At 33.0% G+C, this 16,584-nt stretch overlaps 2 protein-coding genes across 3 annotated transcripts; one reads left to right on the plus strand and one right to left on the minus strand.

Annotated features, from left to right (window-relative positions):
* Positions 1 to 999: 999 nt before the first annotated feature.
* On the plus strand, positions 1,000 to 4,019 carry LOC137821113 (RING-H2 finger protein ATL74-like). 2 transcript variants are annotated; one of them, XM_068625544.1, is made up of 3 exons: positions 1,062 to 1,574; positions 1,667 to 2,334; positions 2,598 to 2,789. In XM_068625544.1, exons 2-3 carry the CDS (start codon positions 1,759 to 1,761, stop codon positions 2,694 to 2,696), a joined length of 675 nt encoding a protein of 224 aa, XP_068481645.1. In that variant the 5' UTR covers positions 1,062 to 1,574; positions 1,667 to 1,758; the 3' UTR covers positions 2,697 to 2,789. The 2 variants fall into 2 exon arrangements, with proteins under 2 accessions (XP_068481646.1, XP_068481645.1); XM_068625545.1 differs by lacking the exon at positions 2,598 to 2,789 and adding an exon at positions 3,780 to 4,019 and having other exon boundaries at positions 1,000 to 2,334.
* A 10,142-nt stretch (positions 4,020 to 14,161) lies between these two features.
* LOC137820183 (chalcone isomerase-like protein 2) lies at positions 14,162 to 15,956 on the minus strand. The gene is made up of 5 exons (XM_068624097.1): positions 15,670 to 15,956; positions 15,472 to 15,555; positions 15,077 to 15,232; positions 14,542 to 14,768; positions 14,162 to 14,451 (listed from the first exon to the last, which is right to left on the minus strand). Coding segments are annotated over exons 1-5 (630 nt in total). The 5' UTR covers positions 15,671 to 15,956; the 3' UTR covers positions 14,162 to 14,289.
* Positions 15,957 to 16,584: the final 628 nt, after the last annotated feature.

The raw sequence follows: 16,584 nt of genomic DNA on the forward strand, positions 1-16,584 counted from the left end.
AATTATTGGTATCATATTTTAGGTCACCAATTTGATTCACCACTGGATAAATAACTGAATGATATTATGACAGGTTTATTAACTGAATGATATCATATCATTTTGTAAGAAAATCATATTTATCTATTTTTTCTATAAGAGTAATGTTATTATAAACCATTCATGATTCTAACAAAAATATATTTTGACTTTTAGATACTTGACACGTAGCATAAAAATTATTAATAAACTTTATTTATGATCGAGGTGAAAAATACTAGCTATGAAATATTTCTTAATTAGGAATCAATATCTTTTATTGATTGATATAATTATTAATACTCTTACACATGATCTTTAACAATTTGTCTTATTTATAGATAAACTTTGCCATCACAAATATTTTTTTTTCTTATGTTTTACTGGATATTTTTCAACACTGCCTTCTGCTAAATTGAATATATATTTCATACTTTAACTATGTTTACTTTATTCTTGCCGTACATGGTTGATACACAACTACTCATAATTAAAGGTGGCATAATTAGCAGTAATTATAGATGTGAATGAAACAATTTAAGAGAAAACACATGAATAGAAGGGAAGAGATTAGTTAGAGTTTAAATTAAGGTTGAATTAAGGTTGAGTGGGGGAAGGATTTGGTGCTGAGAATAAGTGCTGTTTTAGATAAGCTAATTTTGATTAGGATGGATCAATTCAGGTACCATCATCAAAATTCCCAACTGCTTTTTTCTCCTTATCCTATTCCTCATTCTAAAATCAATTGAAATTTAGTTTCAGTAACATTACCTATACATAAAATTTTATTTAAAATTAAAACCTTGCCTTGTACATGTCATATCTAGCTGCAATAATATTGATATAATAATAATAATAATAGAAGGGGACAACAAAGAAGCTGTCTTGCTTTTCACTTCCTAACATAATATCTATGTCCCAATTGCTTCTGGAACTCTGAAACACAAACAACAAACCACTTCAAGACAAAAACAACGCTTCATAATATCCACACCTTCTTTTGTGTCACAAAAAATTTAGTCTCTTATTTTGTGCTCTCAAATAGTGTGAAGAAAAACTCCAACCATTCCAGTTGGAAAACATCACAATTTCACAAGCCCGGTAAGACCAATTAAAATCTTCCGCATGGTCATGGTTTGCATGATGATGGCTTTGGTCTATGAAAATTTGAATAGACATGCCAATAGTGATTTGAGAGTCAGAGATTGATTTTGTGTGCTTCTATAACAAAGTGGTTCTGGTTTTCAGTCTTCATCCTACAAAGTCTTAGATACTTTTAAGTATTCAGTATTCACCACCCCATTTGTGTTTTCCTTTTCCTTGTAACCAAGAGATGCTTCTCTGAGAGCCTTTATCTAGTGGGATTCCTGACAGATATTGCCATAACTCAAAAAGGTTAAGGTCCTTCTCTATTTCTTGTCGATAAGAGAAAAAAATAATTCAGAACTTTTCTTGCTTGCTTCAGCAGTAGTACTCTTCTCTGACGAGCATTAAAATTCTTCTGTCTTCAACACTCAAGTAACCATCCAGTGCAAGGAGTGTTACATCACAGAAAGGTTTTGACACGTCCGAGATGTTTCAAACCTCTATGTGCCTCTACTTTATTCTAAATTTCCAAGCTCATTTCTCCAAGCTTTTCAAGCTGCAGAGATAGATACTTCAGCTGAAATCAAAAGGGTACACAAATTCAGAGTTTAGCACTTGGAATTGTTGGTGTTTTTGAAGAGGTCGACACAGATAATGGCTCTTCATCATCGCTTGTTGCTTGACACAAATTCAAGCACGCCTGCACCAAGTAACGTGAATAGGACAAGAGAGACTTTCACAGGTGATGCAAATTTTGACACCAACATGGTGATTATCTTGGCTGCGTTGCTTTGTGCGCTTATATGTGCTTTGGGACTCAACTCAATTGTGCGATGTGCTCTAAGATGTAGCCGCAGGTTTGCTTTTGAGACCCCAGAGGAGACTGCCGCACGTTTGGTAGCAAAAGGCCTAAAGAAGAGTGCATTGCATCAGATCCCTATAGTTGTTTATGGTTCAGGTACTGTCGGTATTGCAGCCACAGATTGTCCGATTTGCCTTGGGGAGTTTGTGGATGGGGAGAAAGTAAGATTGTTGCCAAAATGTAACCATGGATTCCATGTAAGGTGCATAGATACATGGCTCCTCTCACACTCCTCTTGTCCTAATTGCAGACAATCTTTGCTTGAGCAACCGACCATTTCTGGAGCTGTTGCTGCTGGAACCAGTAACTATGCAGGGAATGCTTTAGGAGGACATGAACATGTGTCTTTAGCAGTGGCTGTGGAAGAGGTTCGTTAATTGCAAACTTAGCCCTCAACCAAGGAACGGATGAATAAATGGAGACTAGTTCGTTTTAGCCTTGAATTTGGAAATTGTTTTTTATGTTTACTGTGCATTTGTGTGGTATGAAAAATTGAAGATATTGGGGGTAGATATTAGTGTGGGAATACTGCATGTTTGGATTATAGTTTTAGATCTCAGTCTGTGTTTGTGCATGTTTTCCTGACATGAGAAATAGTGCTGAATCTTAAATGCTTGTTGTCTGCAAATAGATTGAAAAGCAAGTGATGCACACACACTTGGACACATGGATCAATGACATTGTCTCCAGAAAAAAAGAAGAGAAAAAAATCTTGTTAGTGAATGACTAGTTCAAACTTGGATCCATGGATGGCATTGTCTCCAAAAAATGGAAGAGAAAAAAACAATCTTATCACTGAATGACTAGTTCTAACTTTGTTCAACTTTCTTGACTCTAAAGCATTTCCTTATGATCTGAATAGAGCTACAGTGGGTTTCAAAATTAAATAAAGTATTTAATGCATATTTAGTTCATGATAAGCATTCTGATTGTAGAACTAACTAAATATATAACTGAATCTTTTAATGGCTTGCGACTTAGCAATCAATGTCAGAAGACATCAATCAAACATCCCATGAAAGATCACTTATTTTCTCTGCATGTCAAAGCAAACATGGATGCTCTTTTCCACTTCCATGTGAGTGGCATATTCTTTGATAAAGGGAAATTCACACGGTCCAAAATATTTCAATCGAAATAACCTTAATTAGTAGAGAAGAACAACCTTAATAAACACAGAGATTAACCAAGTCCTGAATAAGCACATCAAAAGGTCAGAGTTGGAAATCTGATTCCAAATCTAAATCGGAAACTTGTTAATAAGAAATAAGCATAAAAGAAGCGAGAACTTCTTTTAAATTACTATCTTTCCACGTTGGTACCATGTGCCAGGCACTTGTCAATTATTACTCAAAGTTTTTGCTTAGATAGATAGTTCTTACACCTTTTACGGTTATTATGCATTCAATATTTAAGAAAAGTTCAAAATTTGTTATTATGAATCCATGTGAATAAGAGATAAGGTTAATTTAGACTATACAAGTAAATGAATCTTCATCTTACATCGAAAAATTTACAAATATTTAATCTCATATATCAACTAAATTTATCTTATAAGTGGAGGCTATCCTCATCTTACATACACCAACATCTCTTATCATTTCACTCTACTTAGTCTATACACTAACATCCTTTGAAGTACAACATGCATTTCGTGAATTGAATCAGGATTCAAGAGCATGAGAACCAAAATGATGTCATGCTGATTTCATCACAATTGATAATTTGAAACCTGTCTTTATTCTTTTATAGTACTCTTGTCAATCAAGCAAAGCTTTATTTAAATTCTCTCATTTTAATCCACCGCTTGCAGGCTGAAAGACTTGGGCATTTATCCCAATTCCCATGTGTACATCTTCTTTAGTATCCACTACATATCGATGACAAGTATCATGTCACTAGATGAGTAGGGTACATACTTTGGTCAAGTTCTCTGGTCTTCAACTTCAAGGCTAGTAACATTAGGAGGTGGCTTAGAGAGAATGAAATAACAGATTCACAACAAGATTGTTTACACTTTAAAGCACATATTTTAGATGCATAATTTTATACATTTTGTGTTTCTGTCTTCTGATACCCTTTCATGATTGTTGTATTGCTGAAGCAATTGACATGTGTTCATTTATCACCGGGGTAGAAGTGAAGGGTAGCTGAGATGAGTTAGGCCTATTACAAACTCAATTTTATAAGAAATTGAACTTACAAATGCAAGTAACTCAAGAACAGATTTGAGCTGCTTCTACCAATCTAACTTATGTTTGAGATTATACATTTCAATTAATAGTTGAAGTGACTGTGCAAGGTTGGATCATTGGATGGTATTAGATGATCTACATTAATTTCAAGTGGTCTAGAGTTTAATCTTGCTACTCCTACCATTCAGATGCTATCATCACCTTAAACTTTTTGGACATCTAGTTTACACAAGTCTCTTGTTTAATTATGAGATAAACTAAATACCTATTCAAATAGTTGGAAAATTAAGTTTCTGTAGATCAAATGAATGAGACCAGAACTAGAAAACCTTTTACTGAACTTAGAGTTCATAGGCCATCATAGTGCCTACATGGCTACATGGGTTTAATTAACATATGGTCTACTCCAACATTAAAACCTTATTGATTTTAGCATGAATCATGATATGTGAACATTTTACCTACACAAATACGTTGAGTGGAAAGCAAATGAGAAGAAAAGAGAATCATTGACCAAGTTAGTCATTAGATAATGAAGAGTAGTTTTGCCCATTTATTTAGCTTTTTTTCCTTTCCCTGTTTGATTTGAAGGGCAATTTGAGTACAAGAGCATATAAAACCAAGTAATCATGATTGTTCTTCTGTTCACAAAAGGGAATAATCTCTCTTTCTTCATCCGCTCTAAATAAATATCCTTTGTGGGCTACTTGGACCCACAGTTTGAAAATAAAAATCCATCCCAGCACTAACCATGGATTGCAACCAATCAATGAGAAATGAGATACTCTGCAGCCTGAAATTGAAATTGAATTTTTTTTGGGCACTTCTCAAAGATACACCACTCACCAAATTGAAATGAGTTAATTTTCCCTTCTTACGTTGTGTTTGGATTCAAATCCTAAACGTGCTTATCCTAAGTTCGGAAAGAGGGTCCTATGGCCTGCATTAAGCATAGAATACAATTGATACAAGTTCAAATCCATTAAGTAGGTTAATTATTTACACGAGAAAGAGGGTTGCACGCGAAGGTAACATCTGTTTGCTTATGTGGAGAGTTGAGTGCAAGATTGAAACGAGGAACTCAAAGTAGAAATCGATTAAACAAGGCTCCATGACACCATGTTTTGGATTTGGATTTGGAACTTTACATGATTGAAAAGTGGAAACTGATATATTTTATAGTCTGTATATTGCAGTGAGATGGACCTTAGTATTCTGCATTATATAAAGACGACATACTTTACTTTTTCTTTACTTTAGGATATGTTAGTAAGTTGTTTGTAAAGAGGAATACAAGAGAACATAAATGTTCTATTTTTTGTACCATGTAGTGTTTACGTGGCTCATGATCCAGCTCTGCCGGGTACTAATTAATCTATGGTTTTTCATTTACTATACTATTGTTTTAAGCATAAAATCACGCATTATGTAATTAAAATTGATCCATAATTTATGGTAGATACAATACTCTTATTTATCTTTTCTTAAAAACCATAACCAAACCTTAATAAGCTTACTTAAAAAAAACTATCTAAGAAAATAATTAGTGAATAACTTGGTGCGTTGATGTAATGGTTTCACACGTTGCATTATAAGAAAATAATTAAATAATAATTAAAATTAGAGATAAAAAATAATTAATCATATTAATTAAATTAAATATTAATTTAGAAAAATTTAGAAATTAAAAAATTATTAATATCTAATTTGATTTTTATTATTAATAAAAAATATTATAAAATAATTTTTAAATTGGTATTTAAATTAGTTACCAAAATTTTTTAACTAATAATATTTTATATTCTAATTAATTTTTAAAAGTCTAATAAAAACTAATTTAAAACATAATAAACTGTTAGTAAGTTGATAACTAATAGTTAAATATTAATTTAAAAATTATATTATAAATTTTTATTAATAATAGAAATTATTTTATATATTAATAATTTTTTAATTTATAAAATAGTGTCTATTCTAATTAATATATTGAATAATTATTTTGATCTCTAAAATTAATTTATATTTAATAACTTTTTTAGTATTATATTATAGAAAAAATTTATGTATACAGAACGTGGATTCTGATTTTCACCTTCTGTAAAAATTTACCTATTTGATCCTTCACCAAATTTTATTTTCATTTCCATAATTTCCTTTTCTATTATAAAAATTTCCACTTTATTCTGAGTTATATTTTTGCATAAAAAATCTTTTAAAGTTATATAATTCAAAATTAAAAATAATAAAATAAAAAAATAATTTTCAAATTATATAATCTTGAAACTTTGTTTATTTCTGTATTGTATTTTTTTTTTTTTACTTTTAGATTGTTTAATGTAAAAGTCATTTTTTTTATGTTTTTTTTACTTTTAGATTGTGAACTTTGGAAGTCACATAAAAAAAGTTTCCATATTATATAATTAAGAAGTATTTTCTTATAAAAAAAACTTCAAATTATGAAATAAGAGAATTTTTTGGTTTGCAATTTTTTTTAAATTTTAAAATGTATAATTTGAAAGTCTCTTCTAAATTACATACTTTAAAAAAAATTATAAAAACATAATTTTTAGATTACATAACTAAATTATCTTTTTGGCTTAGACAATCTAAAACATTTTCTTATTTAAGTCCACTCATAACACATTACATAAACACAAAGGGTAGCACAATGGCAAACAACAACATATTAAAATAACTACTAAATAACCCATAAAATTAAAATCCAAATAGGAATCCTACATAGCTCAATAAAATCCTAAACCTTAAACGAAAACTAACCTCCAAAGAAGCCCCAAATCGCACGCCCACCAAATGCCAACCCAGATTGAAGGCGCAATCTCCCTTAGGTAGCAGCCGCCACCACCGAATTGAAGGCGCAAGAATCTCCGAACCCACAAGAATCTCTGAACCCAGCAGCACACGATAAATGAGGAAAAGAAGCTTTTGAAAAAACGCATATACTGATTTTTATTTTTTTAAGAAAAGGACAAAATTGCCCTTGCCATGTCATCAAATTTGCCACATGGAGAGGTTGTATACAGGCGCAGCCAGCTGTCAGTTGTTCACATATCACTGCTCTGACAGGAAAATGATTGTTTGAAATCTATCATTATGTTTGCGCTTGTATACAACCTTCTTACGTGGCAAATTTCATGACATGGCAAGGGCAATTTTGTCCTTTTCTTAAAAAAATAAAAAACAGTATATGCCTTTTTACGAAAGCTTCTTTTCCTCATTTATCGAGCGTTGTGGGTTCGGAGATTCTTGCGCCTTCATTCTGGGTTGGCATTTGGTGAGCGTGCGATTTGGGGCTTCTTTAGAGGTTAGTTTTCGTTTATGATTTAGGATTTTATTGCATTATAGTAGCTATGTAGGATTTCTATTTGGATTTTAATTTTATGGGTTATTTAGGGTTCCATTATGGATTTAGATTTTAGGGTTCTGTTTTGGGTTATCCAATGAATTTTTTGAATTGTTCGTCAATTCATCCGTTCCACAATTTCACAATCATTAAAGAAGACGACCAACTCTTTCCATTCTTCCACTCCCACATCCTACATCGTCATTCTTAAACTTAAACTTGAAAACTGCATGCCCCTCGTTTTTACCACCATCACTATTGCCACTCACATCTCTATTTTTACCATACTTTACATGCATCGAATAGGATAACCCAAAACGAAACCCTAAAATAAAAATCCAAAACGGAACCCTAAATAACCCATAAAATTAAAATCCAAATAAGAATCCTACATAGCTACTATAATGCAATAAAATCCTAAACCCTAAACGAAAACTAACCTCCAAAGAAGCCCCAAATCGCAGGCTCACCAAATGCCAACCCATATTGAAGGTGCAATCAACCTTAGGTAGCAACTGCCACCACCGAATTGAAGGCGCAAGAATCTCCGAACGCACAAGAATCTCTTAACCCAGCAGCGCTCGATAAATGAGGAAAAGAAGCTTTTGGAAAAACGCATATACTGATTTTTATTTTTTTAAGAAAAGGACAAAATTGCCCTTGCCATGTCATCAAATTTGCCACATAGAGAGGTTGTATACAGGCGCAACCAGCTGTCAGTTGTTCACATATCACAGCTCTGACAGGAAAATGATTGTTTGACATCTATCATTATGCTTGCGTCTGTATACAACCTTCTTACGTAGCAAATTTGATGACATGGCAAGGGTAATTTTGTCCTTTTCTTAAAAAAATAAAAATCAGTATATGCGTTTTTCCGAAAGCTTCTTTTCCTCATTTATCGAGTGTTGTGGGATCGGAGATCTTGCGCCTCTGGGTTGGCATTTGGTGAGCGTGCGATTTGGGGCTTCTTTGGAGGTTAGTTTTCGTTTAACGTTTAGGATTTTATTGCATTATAATAGCTATGTAGGATTCCTATTTGGATTTTAATTTTATGGGTTATTTAGGGTTCCGTTTTGGATTTTGATTTTAGGGTTTTGTTTTGGGTTATCCAATGAATTTTTTGAATTGTTCGTCAATTCATTCTTTTCCCCAATTTCACAAACATTGAACAAGACGACCAACTCTTTCCATTCTTCCACTCCCCACCGGACCACACAACATCCACCTCCTTCCGATTCCCACTCCCACATCCTACCTCGTCATTCTTAAACTTAAACATGAAAACCGCATGTCCCTCGTTTTTACCACCATCACTATTGTCACTCACATCACTATTTTTACCATACTTTACATGCATAGAATAGGATAACCCAAAACGAAACCCTAAAATCCAAATCCAAAACGGAACCCTAAATAACCCATAAAATTAAAATCCAAATAGGAATCCTACATAGCTACTATAATGCAATAAAATACTAAACCATAAACGAAAACTAACCTCCAAAGAAGCCCCAAATCGCACGTCCACCAAATGCCAACCCGGATTGAAGGCGCAATCTCCCTTAGGTAGAAGGTGCCACCACCGAATTGAAGGTGCAAGAATCTCCGAACCCACAAGAATCTTCGAACCCAGCAACGCTCGATAAATGAGGAAAAGAAGCTTTCGAAAAAACGCATATACTAATTTTTATTTTTTTAAGAAAAGGACAAAATTGCCTTTGCCATGTCATCAAATTTGCGACATGAAGAGGTAGCTGTCAGTTGTTCACATATCACTGCTCTGACAGGAAAATGATTGTTTGACATCTATCATTATGCTTGCGCCTGTATACAACCTTCTTACGTGGTAAATTTGATGACATGACAAGGGCAATTTTGTCTTTTTCTTAAAAAAATAAAAAATAGTATATGCGTTTTTTCGAAAGCTTCTTTTCCTCATTTATCGAGCGTTGTGGGTTTAGAGATTCTCACGCCTTCAGTCTGGGTTGACATTTGGTGAGCGTGCGATTTGGGGCTTCTTTGGAGGTTAGTTTTCGTTTAGGGTTTAGGATTTTATTGCATTATAGTAGCTATGTAGAATTCCTATTTGGATTTTAATTTTATGGGTTATTTAGGGTTCCGTTTTGGATTTACATTTTAGGGTTACGTTTAGGGTTATCCAATGAATTTTTTGAATTGTTTGTCAATTCATTCCGTTCCCCAATTTCACAATCATTAAAGAAGACGACCAACTTTTTCCATTCTTCTACTACCCACCGGACCACACAACATCCACCTCCTTCCCATTCCCACTCCCACATCCTACCTCGTCATTGTTAAACTTAAACATGAAAACTGCATGCCCCTCGTTTTTACCACCATCACTATTGCCACTCATATAACTATTTTTACCATACTTTACATGCATCGAATAGGATAATCCAAAACGAAAACCTAAAATCAAAATCCAAAACGGAACCCTAAATAACACATAAAATTAAAATCCAAATAGGAATCCTACATAGCTACTATAATGCAATAAAATCTTAAACTCTAAACGAAAACTAACCTCCAAAGAAGCCCCAAATTGCACGCTCACCAAATGCCAACCCAGATTGAAGGCGCAATCTCCCTTTGGTAGTAGCCGCCACCACCGAATTGAAGGCGCAAGAATCTTCGAACCCACAAGAATCTCCGAACCCCTGCAGCGCTCGATAAATGAGGAAAAGAATCTTTTGGAAAAACGCATATACTGATTTTTATTTTTTTTTAAGAAAAGGACAAAATTGCCCTTGCCATGTCATCAAATTTGCCACATGGAGAGGTTGTCTACAGGCGTAGTCAGCTGTCAGTTGTTCACATATCACTGCTCTGACAGGAAAATGATTAATTGACATCTATCATATTGCTTGCGCCTGTATACAACCTTCTTACGTGACAAATTTGATGACATGGCAAGGGCAATTTTGTCCTTTTCTTAAAAAAATTAAAATCAGTATATGCGTTTTTCCGAAAGCTTCTTTTCCTCATTCATAGAGCGTTGTGGGTTCGGAGATTCTTGTGGGTTCGGAGATCTTGCGCCTGCAGTCTGGGTTGGCATTTAGTGAGCGTGCGATTTGGGGCTTCTTTTAAGGTTAGTTTTTGTTTAGAGTTTAGGATTTTATTGCATTATAGTAGCTATGTAGGATTCCTATTTGGATTTTAATTTTATGGTATTTAGTGTTCCGTTTTGGATTTTGATTTTAGGGTTTTGTTTTGGGTTATCCAAAGAATTTTTTAATTGTTCGTCAATTCATTCTGTTCCCCAATTTCACAATCATTGAAAAAGACGACCAACTCTTTCCATTCTTCCACTCCCCACCGGACCACACAACATCCACCTCCTTCCCTTTCCCACTCCCACAACCTACCTCGTCATGCTTAAACTTAAACATGAAAACCGCATGCCCCTCGTTTTTACCACCATCACTATTGTCACTCACATCACTATTTTTACCATAATTTACATGCATCGAATAGGATAACCCAAAACGAAACCCAAAAATCAAAATCCAAAACGGAACACTAAATAACACATAAAATTAAAATCCAAATAGGAATCCTACATAGCTACTATAATGCAATAAAATCCTAATCCCTAAACGAAAACTAACCTCCAAAGAAACCCCAAATCGCACGCCCACCAAATGCCAACCCAGATTGAAGACGCAATCTCCCTTAGGTAGCATCGCCACCACCGTGTTGAAGGCGCAAGAATCTCCGAACCCACCAGAATCTCCGAACGTAGCTGCCCTCGATAAATGAGGAAAAGAAGCTTTCGAAAAAACGCATGTACTAATTTTTATTTTTTTAAGAAAATGACAAAATTATCTTTGCCATGTCATCAAATTTGCCACATGGAGAGGTTGTATACAAGCGCAAGCATAATGATAGATGTCAAACAATCATTTTCCTGTCAGAGCAGTGATATGTGAACAACTGACAGTTTGCCATACAACATCCACCTCCTTCCCATTCCCACTCCCACATCCTACCTCGTCATTCTTAAACTTAAACATGAAAACCGCATGCCCCTCGTTTTTATCACCATCACTATTGCCACTCACATCACTATTTTGACCATACTTTACATGCATCGAATAGGATAACCCAAAACGAAACCCTAAAATCAAAATCCAAAACGAAATCCTAAATAACACATAAAATTAAAATCCAAATAGGAATCCTACATAGCTACTATAATGCAATAAAATCCTAAACCCTAAACGAAAACTAACCTCCAAAGAAGCCCCAAATTGCACGTCCACCAAATGCCAACCCGGATTGAAGGCGCAATCTCCCTTTGGTAGAAGGTGCCACCACCGAATTGAAGGCGCAAGAATCTCCGAACCCACAAGAATCTTCAAACCCAGCAACGCTCGATAAACGAGGAAAAGAAGCTTTTGGAAAAACACATATGCTGATTTTTATTTTTTTAAGAAAAGGACAAAATTGCCCTTGCCATGTTATGAAATTTGCCAAGTGGAGAGGTTGTACACAGGCGCAACCATCTGTCAGTTGTTCACCTATCCCTGCTCTACATGAAAACTATGGGGAGTGGGTGTAAAAAGAAATGGCATGATACTTGTATGCAAACAAGATTAGTACCTTCTGCCCAACGAATATAAGAAGACTAGTAATTTTGTTTTATAAAAGTAAAACTAAAATAGTCAAATTAAAACATTAATTGAGGCCGAGTTTCAAATATTTTTTAATTGAAAGTATTATATAACAGATTATTTTTCGCATGTTATTGAAATTTTTATATTATCTACTAATTTTTATTTTTTTTATAAAAGTCAAACATTTTAATATGTCACATATATGATTAAATGACAATGTATTTATGCATTCTAATTAAATTTTATATAGTGTTTATAAGTTGAAAAAATAGTAACTCCTTAATTTTAGTCAAATCTGACTTCATAAAATCATTATTTCTAATAAAGTAAATAAATAAAAATTTGTGACCTTATAATCCGAAAATCAAAAGTACTTAAACATACCTAAAAAAATGCGTTATTCAAAAGTTTCATTAAATATAAAAAAAAAGTGTAATTTTATTTAAAGTTAAACCTACATTAACAGTGGGCTGCTTCTTCCTGCACCTCCATACAATTTTTTGGCACCTCCATACCTTTTTATCATTATGTAAAAAAATAAATTAACATTTAAAACTCTATCTCTGAATTATATAATCTGGAAGATATTTTCAAGTTTGAAAGTGTTATCTAGATTTATAGAATCTGGAAGCAAATTTTTAAAAAATATATATTCTAAATTATATAATCTAGAAGCTAATCTCAAATTCGAAAATAGTTACCAGATTATGTAATCCAGAATATATTTAAAAAAAATGGTATTCTGGATTACAAGTTTGGATTACATAATCCGAAAGTATGGATTTGAGAGTAGCTTATGGATTATGTAATCTAAATATATTCTGGATTTCATAATCCATTTATGTAATATGGAAGCTAATCACCAATCTTAAAAAAGACTTCTGGATTACATAATCCAAAAGTTAATTACAAATTTGAAAAAAGACTTATGAGTTATAAATTCCAGTATATAAATTACACTTTTAACTTTTTTTAACAGAAGAATATTTTTGGAATACAAAAATTTGTAAGAATAACACAAGAACGTATGGATGAACTTATGGAGGTGCATGAAGAATCCGTCTTAAAAAGTGTAGGGTTTGAATGGACTTGAATTTGAGTTGGGTGTAATGAGAAACTTTAACCCAATTTGCCTTTAAGCTTGATTAGGCTAAATCAAAATTTAGGCTACACTTGGAATAAGAGATGACTCATTTAATAGTTGGGACATATTTTCTTAATTTTTTTTTATAAATTTTAAATATTATTTTTAACTTGTATCTAAACTTATTTTAATTTATAAAAGAATTAATTTTCAAAAAGTTCTATAAAATACTTATAGAGAAATTTATTGATAAATACTAGAACTATTAATTAATCAAGCTTTAGATTATTTGTTCTTTTCAAAATAAATCTCGACTTTAGAATACTTTGTTTGAAACCATGGAAATAAAGTTACGTTTGTGGATTTCTATGTGAAAAATGGAATGATAATTAAAACCTACATTATATATGCTAGGCTATTAAACTGATTAGAAAAAAAATTCCAGTCTCATTACATGTCTATAAATAGTAAGTTATTTGATTAATTTCATGCATCCCAAGAAAGAGAGAAGATAAAAAATATTAGTTGATTGGTCTATGCAGCTTATACTTAACTCAATACATCTCAGTTGATTGGTCTTCTGCAAGTTTGGATTGGTTTATTTTAGAGAAATAATTAATTTTTTTAGGTAGTTGAGGGAGTTAAAAATTTATTTTATATAGAAAAAAAATTATATATATACAGAAGAAACAGAATTAAAATTTATCCAACTATACCTTTAAACTATAGAGAATAACTTGAATGGAGAACCCAAGGTTCAATATCTTTTAGGGCCAGTGGTTGCAAATTTTGGTTTTGGGTAGTCTTCAAATTATGTGTAAAGAAAGTGCTAAAAACTCAATTTGTAGTGTAGATGTTGATATATTGTGTTCTAACCAGACGAAGAATAAGCATACATAGAAGACTTAAAAATTTGGTAAGTCACAAGATTAACATTATTCAGAAGTAGAGATCCTCAAACATTGTGTGAAGAAAAATTCAATTACTACAACTTAACAATACAAAACATAACCCCATGATTACACAGTGCAAAGTTATGTTCACTTGGAGAGCTCCTCAGAAAAAGTGCTAGCTAGAGATTGAATGGTTGTGGTGGACACTGCCGTTGAGCCACCAATATACCATTTCTTGATGGCCTCCACCACATTGGCATTCTCTAACACAAACTTGGAGTCTTCTTTCCCCTCCAAAGATACCACAATCTGCATAATAAATTCAATACAAAATCAAGCCCTTTTAAGTAAAAGGTTAACTCAAAGGTAATCAGCAATAAGTTGATAACAATGCTTTACCTCAGCAGTAGCAGAATCTGCTGGGAAATGGTACGTGATGACTGAATGCTTCTTGAAGTACTTAGACTGGAAAAATTCAATGACTTTTTCCAAAGCCTCTTCTTCTTCCTCCTCATATTTGTCCTCAGCTGCCAACCTATCCCTCACAGCACTCTCTATCTGAACCCCATATTGTGCACCCTTGATCTCTTTGATCACCACAAGTCTAATAAACTTTTCAACCGGAGCTGTATATACATACATACATTGGTCATTCACTACAACTACTTAGCATTTAGAAATATATCAGTATGAATATATAATATATGCACTAATATGTAAGGTTTTTTACACTATCATTCAATCTCAAACTGTGATGTTTGATAATTTGTTAACCTTTATGATAATTACCTACAAAATCACATTAAGAACGTTTTGAGAGGACTATTAAACCATTTTCCTATTATTTCACTGATGATACCAATTAATGATTAGAAGGCCTCTTATTAAAGAGATATTCGACAGAACTTTAGGACTACTACGGATAAACACTTACCAGAAATGAGAGCATCGAAGAACTCATCATTCTGTTCCAGCTCCTTTGCTGGTTTTCCTTTGAACTGCTGCAAGTGGCTTACTACTTCAGGCTCGAAATAGACCCCGATTGAATAGAATTTCACATGGATAAAGTGGATCTCCATGTCGGTGATTCCTGATCAAAGAAGAAAATCAAGTTGTGTCTACTTGCTACTCATAAATGAACAAAAAATTGAAGTCTATGATCTATATCCCTTTCTGTCTTAAGTTTACTGCTTCAATTTTTAATTTGGATGAAAACATTAGCATACAGAAGAACACTATAAAACCTAAACCTCATCCCATCTTAAAAATGGAAAAAAAATAATTCAGAAGAGCAGAGTAGAAACATAGCTACAAGTAGAGGAAGTTTACCATGACCAAGCAGAGAGAGGGGTTTGGTAGTAGTGATCTTGGAAGGATAAGGGATTTCATCAACCAACACCTGTTCTGTAGCCACTGAAATGAAATTCAGAAAACAAACAATATTTCTTAGACATAAGCACCAACCAACAGATTAAAATCAATAAACAACATTTAGCAAGTCATCGGATTGAAGGAGAGAGATCTTACTAGTTAAATTTGATAGAGATTGGAGAGCAGAAGAAGAGTGGAGATGAACAAAGTGCTGTGGCAAAAAGGGTGAGTTAATTAGAGTGGATACATAAGGCTATTTATTTAGACCCTCCCTTCAAGGCTGAAAAATAAGGTGGTAGGTAGGTTGAGCAACTTGATCTTACACAGTTAGTCAATTACTAACTTTCTATATTATTTAAGGTTGGCTCTTCCCTAAAACCTTTTATCCATACACCATATTATTTAGACCAATAATCTGTATTAATTTGTACTAAAAAACATGTGTTGATCACAAACAAATGAATAATATTTCCATTACATCAAATATATATTTCATTTGCACAGGAGGGTTTTCAAAGAAATTAAACTGTAACATTTTAATGGTGTAGAGTTTTTTTTTTCCAAAGAAATAAAAATGATGAAATGAGGTGAGTTGAAATGGTTGAGTTCAACGATGAATGTTGACAGGTTTAATTTTGCATTCAAATTTGATGCCTTTGTTTGACTAGTTGAGAAGTTCTTAGGCCAGCCACGGGGTAGGTGGCACGAGAGCCACCGTTCATTCTACCACCAACCCATCTGTAAACAATTTTATATTTTTCAGCTTTATTTTTGTACTCTTCTGACACATTTGCATTATGAGTCTAAAGTGCAATTACTTAAACAAGTTGGGTTGGTGAATAACACCACCTTCTAATTACAAAGCCAAAACAATGTTCTAAACTCATTAGATGATATGACAGATTATTATGTGTATTCAATTATATTTTAAATAAAGTCTTTAATATGTCAATACAAAAGTATCAATCATTAATGAAGTTGCCAAACAATTCACATTATAATTTTTGTGAGAAGTTCTTCATATTGTTGGTTGAACATGGGAAGAGGGATGCTACTTTTAGATAACTACTT

The sequence above is a fragment of the Phaseolus vulgaris genome, chromosome 9 (assembly GCF_000499845.2).
Source record: "Phaseolus vulgaris cultivar G19833 chromosome 9, P. vulgaris v2.0, whole genome shotgun sequence".
NCBI lineage: Eukaryota > Viridiplantae > Streptophyta > Magnoliopsida > Fabales > Fabaceae > Phaseolus > Phaseolus vulgaris.